This window comes from Lampetra planeri, chromosome 39, assembly GCF_965212315.1.
Source record: "Lampetra planeri chromosome 39, kcLamPlan1.2.h2, whole genome shotgun sequence".
Lineage (NCBI taxonomy): Eukaryota > Metazoa > Chordata > Hyperoartia > Petromyzontiformes > Petromyzontidae > Lampetra > Lampetra planeri.
The window spans coordinates 1,506,869-1,516,535 of NC_136145.1; the positions used below are offsets into that span (position 1 = coordinate 1,506,869).

General features: G+C 47.9%; 1 protein-coding gene across 1 annotated transcript; it reads right to left on the reverse strand.

Annotated features, from left to right (window-relative positions):
* Nucleotides 1-3,810: 3,810 nt before the first annotated feature.
* Nucleotides 3,811-6,389, reverse strand: LOC144731466 (proteinase-activated receptor 2-like). The gene is made up of 2 exons (XM_078612524.1): nucleotides 6,252-6,389; nucleotides 3,811-5,471 (listed from the first exon to the last, which is right to left on the reverse strand). The coding sequence occupies exons 1-2, from the start codon at nucleotides 6,313-6,315 to the stop codon at nucleotides 4,255-4,257; spliced, it is 1,281 nt and encodes a 426-aa protein (XP_078468650.1). The 5' UTR covers nucleotides 6,316-6,389; the 3' UTR covers nucleotides 3,811-4,254.
* Nucleotides 6,390-9,667: the final 3,278 nt, after the last annotated feature.

Genomic DNA, 9,667 nt, shown 5'->3' on the forward strand with positions numbered 1-9,667 from the left:
TCGTTGACCATACTTCACCATGCTGGTCAGTGCGGGTTCGTGAAGAGGGTGGGGAGGCACAGGAACGGGTTGGACATCACTCGCCACGGATGTTAGCAGGGAATGGAACTCAGCTGGCGAAGTTTATATGACAAAGTGTGCTATCCGCTTTGCTACCGTTTCGTCCGATGGCAACATATACGCGTCAAAACATGTTTGCGACAAAAATAACGTCTATTGCAATGATTGACTAGACATGAAAATAACATTCTGTTAATGAGTTAAAATACGGATATGCACCTCCGATTAACACGGTTGGCTATGTACGGTGCGAAAAAAGTTTTACACATATATATAGCTTGCATTGTGTTCTCGAAATACCGGCTTATTCAGGGGTGCGATACCCAGATATTATACCACTTTCTGGACAAAATCCACGTCATTTCCATGAACACTAAATTCAGCCCTTTGTCAGCCTTATCATTTCTTCCATGGTCATCTTTGCAAACGAGATGTCCCATTACAAGGGATTATCCAGGTGTTACAATTAAATACGTAATTGCACAATGAATGCTTAAATACGTATAATGTAAGGTGTGAAGTAACTTAAAATAATTTTGACTTAAAACTTTCGTGACTGCAGAAATTCATACTCTTTGGTCCTTTCGGTAAAGTCACGTAGATAGAAACATAATAATAAAAATAAAGTGAATACAAAAATAAAGAAAAATAATATTTAAAAACACAAATGTAGACTGTAGCGTGGTTCTTAATCGGAGTGAGTGCACTGGCAGTCTATAATGTAGACTGTAGCCTGGTTATAACGCTCACTCAGTTTAATAGCCATTGCTACAGCCTACATCATAGACTGCCAATACGCTCACCAGCTAAAAACCAGGTTACAGTCTACATGATAGACTGCCACTACACTCACAGAGGTTAAGAACCAGGCTACAGTCGACATTATAGACTGCCAGTACACTCACACAGCTTGATAACCATTGCTACAGTCTACATTATAGACTGCCAGTACACTCACCACACTTAATAACCAGGGTACAGTCTACATTATAGATTGCCAGTACACTCACTCCGATTAAGAACCAGGCTACAGTCTACATTTGTGTTTCTAAATATTATTTTTCTTTATTTTTTTATTCACTTTATTTGTACTATTCTATATACGTGACTTTACCGAAAGAACCAAAGAATATTAAAATAATATTGTGCAAGATCTCGTTTGGTTGGTCTGAACAAGTGGTGAACTTGGAAGTCTGCTGTTAGGTGTCTGTATTAACGGGCTGGGGTCTAACTAACATGGCCACCTCTGCTCCCTTAGCCTCGATGTATCGATGGTTCTGGCTGTGTGATGGGCTTTGTGTCTCACTGGCGCGACCACAGTTGTGGTGGCTTTCTTGTGTAGACGCGCTTGCCTCTCACAGCGCAGTTTGCAGCACCGCAGCTTGTGTTACACATAGACGTGACATTAACCTACTAATCCCCCTAATCTCTCTGCCTAATCTCTCCCATCAACATAGTGCTAATCTCCAATTAACACTGCTGTTGTGGGCATGTGCGGGGACGATACTCTTATGCGGGGACGGAAGCTCATTTCATGTTAATCTCTTTCCCTAATCTCTCTCTCCCTCATCTCCCCCATTAAGACAACTGACGTGCTTGCGTGCGGGGATGGATTTCCTTTCCAGCTCAGACCCCGCCTGCTTGACCTTCGCCACATATGTAACCTCTTGTTGTAACAGCTCTCTCGCTGTGTTTCTCCCTGGTTCAGCAGTTCCACTGCTGGATTATGTTTTTCCGCCTGAGGACGATTGTTTGTGTTGCGATCGAAATGTCATGATATATTATTTTTTATTACATTTTTCTATCTACGTGACTTTACCGAAAGACCCAGAGAGTATGGTGGATATTTGGAGTTTACGTGGTCGCGTGGACTTTTCTCCGTTTTCTTTCCTTCATGCGTTTCGAGTACTGTATTTTGCTGCTATAGATTTCCACACAATAAGCCACTTCGTTGAGCTATCATTTGTGGCCAGGTCACTTCTGAAAAAGAGCCGTATAGCTCAGTGGGCCTTACCTGGTAAAATAAAAAAGGTTTAGTTTAGACTGAGGTGTTGTTAAAGGGATGTGAGCATCGTAATCGGCCCGCAGTAATACAATGTTCCCACCCCTGTATTTGGGACATCAACTATATTACAGGCTCTACTGTGTTAGGGCTGCCACCATACATTGTCAATGGGCAGCACATTTTTCAATTGCAATAGCCGTACACTTTATGACTATTTTGACTTCTTAAATAGCGTGCATGGTGTGACGCCCTTGTCCCAAACACTGAATTAGCCAGGATATATGATTTTCAAGCGCAGTGTAAGACATGTGTTGCGTGATATTGGTCCATATTTTGTTACGTCCAAAGGTGGCAACGCCTGTGTCGCGTTTGATTGCGGCGCATGAAGAGATGCTGACGATCATTCTGCACGAATAACAATGGCCTGGATGCACAGCACCACTCCGTTCTGTGTATTTTTACGGGAGAAAATAACAATGAGGCAAAGAATGTCAATGACCGTATTGTATGTTTATCACGTCAGCGTTTATTTGTTCATTAACAGTAAACAATATCCAGGATACAGAGCTTGAGGGAAATATGTGTTTTGGTATAATTATAAGTTATTCATAAATACAGCATATCCACAAGCGTGAACATTCTGACATACAAGCAGCGTGCTCATCCCAACCACAGCTGTGCCTGGATATATCAGAGCTGCGGTCACAGAGGCTGCACATAGAGGTTAAATATTGAGGTCAGGGTCTCGGGTAGATTTTCGTTTGGTGCATAAAGGCCACTTATTTAAAACGCATCACAATGGCCGAGGATAAAACATGCAGGTTGACTGACCACATTACTTGGGATGTGACCGATATCATCTGATTTTGGAAGCTAAGTAGGGTTCAGCTTGCTTAGTACTTGGGTGGGAAACTACCTGGGAAACCGGCGGCGGCGTGGTGTATTCCGCAATATGCCCGACTGTGAGGGCGGGCAAAAGCCGGCGTGAGTAGGTTAAACGTTGAATTTCATAAGGGCACCACGGGGTGACCAGCCCCTCCCCACCCAGCCCCACCCCTCCCACCCCTCACCCAGCCCCACCCTCCCCACCCAGCCCCTTCCCATCCTCCCCTCCCCACTCAGCCCCTCCCTCCCCACCAAGCCCCTCACTGCACGACGGACACAATAATCCCCTATGGGCTGGTGTAACCAGGAGGTTCCTACCAGTATTACATATACCTGTGCAGAACGTGGAGTGTTACCCCATCATATGTATGGGTTTTCTCCGGGTCCTCTGGTTTCCTTCCCACGTGAAGCGAAATACTCATTCGTGGGATTGGCAAAATATTCCAATGCAGGGCCTTGAGACTCAGGGAGGCATTCTTGGCTAGGGAACTCTAATTATTATTGTGTTACAATACTCAACTGGTGTTCTTGTCATATCTGTGCAGGTTTGGCAACATCGACATACTTTATGTTAGTAATATTATATTTTTTTACGAACGGTATTTCACCATGCATAATTCTATACGTATGCTGCAGTAATAATAAGAAAAACAACAAGTTTTAAACGAGTGGAAACCACATATCTGGAAAAACGCAGATAAAGCCACAATGAACCCTTCAAAGCGCAAGTTGCTAACAGCTGTGAATGCCGTTCGTGCCTGTGAGAGCTGTATTATTGAGAGCACAATACTGCATTGATTCGGAAGGAGAGGTGGCTCAGTGGGTTAGTGCACTGCGCTCTGAACCCAGTAATCTCAGTCTTATCCCTGCCCAAGACTAATATCAGTGGCGAGTGATATCTGTACCCTCTCTGGGTATTTTGGATGGAAACGAATGCCTCTTTTCCACTTGCACATCCGAGCTGTTCCGGAGCTATACCGAGCCAGCGCGGCACTGGTTAGGAGAAGCGCGGGTTGCTTTCCACTGCACGAGCTTATGCATGCAACACGTGACTTCAAGACGCATGTACATGGCGCGGTGATGCTGTGTTGTGACGAAATGTGCTTGTGACCCTGTTTTTATACACAGATTGGCCCTCAGCCAGATTCAGACGTCTTGTGAGGTCAGCGTAGCATGGCTCGGTTCCGGCTCGGCTCGGTAAAATACCGGTGGAAAATCATCCGCATCGTGCTGTCCCCTGTCCTAGCACGGCTCGGAGGTGCAAGTGGAAAAGCGGTGTATGGGCCACTCTTGGCGTGACCCGCTCAACCGGAGGGCAGCAGCTGGCGGCTTGACTTGGAGCTGCCGTTGCTGTAGGTCGATCCGCTGGTGGTGTGAGTGCTGAAGCTGCTGAAATATCTCCGTGACGTTTTGGAGACGCCCTTGGCCAGCCCTCTGACCTTCCAGCTCAGCTTGCGGCGACACTCCGTGGACATAAAGTAGTAGACGAAGGGGTCCAGGCAGCTGTTGAGACTGCTAAAGCTCAGGCACAGCATGTAGACGATGTAGAGGTCGCTTGCGCCCTTGTACCGCAGCAGCGCGAAGTGCAGCAGCAGCACGATGTTGCTCGGTGCGAAGCAGAGGACGAACGTCAGGAGGACGAGGGCGGCGAGCTGGATGGAGCGAGTCCGCTTGTTTCCGTCGCCGTTCCTGAGCGTGCGAGCGAGCGAGCGGATGATGAGCGCGTAGCAGGCGACCGTGACGAGGAACGGCACGAGGAAGCAGAGGACGCAAAGCGCCGTGTAGTAGTAGAAGAGGAACCCCGGGAGCGTGTCGATCGGGAAGACGTCGTAGCACGTGGTGATGTGCAGGTTGTCGATGTACGCCAGCGGGTTCACCAGCTGCAGCGGCACGGTGGACAGCAGGACGACGACCCACGTCCCCACGCAGATGCCCATGGCGTAGCGGTTACGCCTCCACTGCAGCGACCGCATCGGGTAGATGATGGCGAGGCCCCGGTCCACGCTGATGCACGTGAGCAGCAGGATGGAGCAGTACATGTTGCCGTAGAAGGAGGTGAGGAAGACGTGGCACGCGATCTTGCCGAACGGCCAGTCGTTCCCTCTGAGGTGGTAGGTGATCTTCAAGGGCAGCAAGAGGATGAACAAGAGGTCGGCCACCGCCAGGTTGATCATGTATATCGTGGAGGGTTTCTTGGGCTTGACGCGGAAGCACAGCACCCACAGGGCCAGCCCGTTGGAAGGAAGGCCCACCACAAACACCAGGATGTAAATGACGGGCAGAAGGACCGTGGTGATGGAGCCAGTCAGTTGCTCTTCGACTTCCTGGCTCACTTCCAGCCATTCCGAGCCCTCGAGACGGGCCTTCTCCTGCGACTGCTGGTCGAGCAGCACGCTATTGATGTCGAAGTCCTCGCCGTTCTGCGAACCGTTGTGTGCCACCTGCTTGTGCTTGCCTCCGAATGTCCTTGGGAAAATGGTGTCGTTTTCATACATCTCCCGACCGTCGGCCATGTGGTCGCCTGCAAATACGAAGAGAAAGGTCATGCGGTGGTTCAGCACGCTGCGCTACGAACCCAGAAAACCTGAGTTTGATTATCAGCCACGGCTAATGTCAGTGGTGGGTGATATTCGAATCGGTCCTGGTTCCTTCCCATCTTCACCAACCCGCACTCACCAGCATGGTGAGCTATGGTCAAATTAACTACACGATGGCATTTAATACCAATACATCTTTATTTAGCGCTTTTGTCAATCCACTGCTGGATACAGGCCTCCTCATGCCGTGTCGGCCATGAGGTTTGTTTGATCGTACTTCACCACGCTGGTCGTTGTGAGTTGAAGCGGGCAGGCCGACATGCCGTTCGCCCTGAATTACATGTTACATGGCGTGTAATTTAAATGAAATTTCGTTAAATTTGTAATTTGTACATTTATATTTAAATTAGACACCCACAAGTAATCGGTCATTTCTATATAAATGACACAACAACATTAATTAGTCATTGGTATCTACGTTAAATTGTTCCTGGAATTTGTAGCTTGAATGTATTTTCGTCAACTCTATATGGAGAAAGCCCATGACCAATTCAGCCATCACTTACCACTGACTTTAGCCATGGCTGGGAATCGAACACGGGTCTTTGGGTTCGTAACAGAGTATTTAAACGACCCACTTAAGCCGCTGCTCTCCACGACAGAATTAAACCAAATAAAATCGCATCTTTTGCAATGGAGTTAAATTTAGAAACTGAATTCCAACAGCGGCATGGCCATATAATCCGTGCGTTAGAACTACTCACCGCTCTGTGCGCCCACCGTCACCAACAACAAGGCAGCAAGTATAGGCACGCATCTCCGATCCATGTCTCTGCAGCTCACTGCTTGACTCCTGAAATCCACAAGAGGGTTCTGGCCGGCCGGAAACGTGTCTGCAGCTTTTTATTCTTGCCCGGGGTGGGGTGGTGACTTTTTGAGGAGGAGGAGGAGGAAGGCGAGCGAGTGGGAAAGTAGCAGGAACGTCCGATTTGGACCTTAGAGGCGGACAGGAACTGGATGGAGCCAGTCTGCGTATAGCTGTATCCAGTTGGAGCCAGCGAGCTTATTTTTTACACGGTCACCGCAGGCTCAAGTAGGCATCGGAAACATCGAGGGGATGGAAGGAACGGGAATGGATCGTTAGTGTACAGCGGGATTAACAATCCTATCCGAGGGCCACTGTATTTCATATAGCCATGCAAACATTACATTGAATACATTTCTTGTAAAACATTGTAATCGCCAGCATCGTCTTGTTACGTAAAAAAATGCCATTATGCTACATCTATAGCAGAATGGGACCACATTCGCATCGTGTGATTGTTGATTTACCATATGCTGTAATGATTTCATGACGCACGCCTTTCTCGAAAATGGGACTTTCATAAACAAACACATCCTGTCTGGCTAAGACATCACGCCGGTCATTTGTTCCACTGCAACATTTATTGTTTATCTTGTTCGCAGTATGTTTTGACGTTTCGTTTAAAATCCAGTTGTTGTTTTTATTTTCCTCTTGTTAGTTTGCACATTCCCTGGCTGCACTGTATTGCAACTTCTGCCAGTGCTGACGGTCTCTGGCTGTGGTTGTCCTTGTAGAAGGTCCGAAAAGCACAGCAACTTTGCTGAAAAGATGAATCTACCAGCGTGGGAATTGTTCCCTTATATGTTTAGCAGGTAAAACAGAGGTTGGTAATAACCATAACATTGGGTTGATACCACAGAGAACTGAACTAAATCATAAATAGCAACATACCAGTTTGCATAGGAATGACGTTTTTCATCAGGGTATATCACCTACAACGACGCATGAATCAGAAACACGGACATTTACAAGTAGGTTGAAACAAATGTTGAACATTTTTAAATGAATCGTGGAGTGGGTGCCAGCTTGGAATTTACACTGGGAGACAAAACGAGGAGCACTTCGATGGGAAAACGTACACCGCAATTTCTTAGAGACACCACAAGTTAGAGACGTCCCATTATCCCGCACTTCCGACTTGCACGGTTGGCTACGTACGGAGCGAAAGAAGTGCAACGTGCCGTAATACACCTTTGACCTTTTTAAAGGGAAGAAAAGGAAAAGTGGACTTTGACAATCCGCGCCACCCGCAGAGATGATGGCCAGTGGTGGTGGCGGTCACCCAGTGGCAGCTGACGGAGGGAGCATGCGTGGGAGGAATGCCTCCAATGGTGGCGATGGAGTGATTAAGTCAGCTCGTGTGCAGGAGCTAGCTGCATTGGTGCATTGCTTTATCGGCTTGTGGAGGCCTTCATCGAGCAGCGGATAGATCATGGCTGACGATGATAATTAGTTGATGCCATATGTTGTGAATGTTTTCGGCAAAACATTGTTTGATTGCCCATGAATATGGAATTTTGGGACTGAAAAGAGAGCATCTGTAACATATGTGCGAATAATCAATGTCTCTACCTTAAAATACACCATAAAGGTTTTAAAGTTACGCTTTGCTCAGCCTTCACTGGATCAAATTTTGTTTTATTGAACGCCAATTTGCCAACCGATTCCCATTACCAGTCGCTAAGTGATCTCTTACCACCCAATTAAATAATCTTGTGCTCACTTATTCCAAAAAGCTCTCAACAAATCTACGTAATTACATTTAGTAACATGAACAGCAAACGCATGTTCAAGGTGCAATAGGTAGAATACTAAATCCCATGAGCAGATTACAAAAAAAAACATTACATCGCTACATGAAGGCAATTCGTTGAGACCGTTGAACCAAAATCATGCTCCAATTATATCGCTCCAACGAATACGGCACGAGCATTGTATAGTCGAAACAAAGCTTGGGTGCCGAGGCAAGGCCCAAACAAAACAAGATCTGGCACTGTGTGCCAAGGCCCTGTTAGCAGCGGTCGACTGACAAAAGGGGCATTGCATGCCCGCGGACGAATGCGGCACAAGCTCTTCGTCACGAAGCGTTGCTGAAGTCGCTCTGCTGAAACCCATTGTCCATTGAACCCGATGCGCATGACCCGCCCTCGTGCAGCTCAAACATGGCACGCGCGTTTTGTATTCACGGTGGCGCGGACACGCGTTTAGCAGACGCCGCCCGTCTAATCCGGTGTGCTGCTCTCACGATAAGGACGGGGGGGGGGCGGGGCGGTGTTGGTGGGGGGTGGGGGGTGACCGCTCTGTGGGGATCGAGATAAGACATCACCCTTCCCACTGGGACCACGAGAGCCGACCCCCTGGCTCATCCCGCCCTGCTCGCGGGCGATAGCGCGCGGCTAGCCTGCTGGTTCGCGTGCGTGCCTGCGTGCGTGCGAGCGTGCGTGTGTCCCCAAGATTATTCAACTTTGTACCCGACTCATATGGCTGGCCAGATATGTTGTTTTTATTTATTCTGACGTTTGTATATGTTTCAAGCTTGTTGCGTAATTGAGCATGCATCATTATGTGCACGGACGTCTGACGAATTACCAACTCGCACCCGTCTGGTGCGTAGACTTTGTGGAAACATTTTGTGCAGCATTCCTGCGTCGCTGTTACACAACTTGACACGTAGCGGCCATGTAGGGCCAGGCGCGGAGTGCGTGTTTTCCCTAAAAATTTGGAAACTCGCCGGTGGCTCGCGTGGCAGCATCGGCGTTTGTCGCGTGACGCACGGACAATTTGCCAGCGGGTGGTGTGGCTGGCCTTATTCCCCCTCCCGCCCCCAGAGTTGAATGATTTCTAGGGACCCGTGTATGTATGTTGAACTTCTTTCACACGGTACGCAGTCAACCCTGCTAATCGGAGGTGTGATGGAAGGACAACAAACTAAACACGCAAAGCAGTTCTAAAGAAATTAGTTTTCAATCTAGATTTAAAAGTGCACAGCTCCAGTAGCTTCCTAACGTCGATAGGAAGAGCGTTCCAGACGGCTTCCGAGGCGCATCTGAAAGCGCGCGTTGCAGTGACCGTCTTTGTTCGACGGACGGCCACAAGCCGCTGCTGCTGCTGCTGCTGCGAGGATGACCGGAGTTCAAGGACAGGGCAGCACCGTCGCTGAACCAGACGACTGTGGACTCCCAGAGGGCCCCGTGGTGGAATGAAATTTGCTTTACTACATTAATTTAAAAAAATTACCTACGTGACTTTACCGAAAAAAACCTAAGAGTATGAATCCTTGCAGTCACGAAAGCTTCAAATCTAGAAGCAATGGGA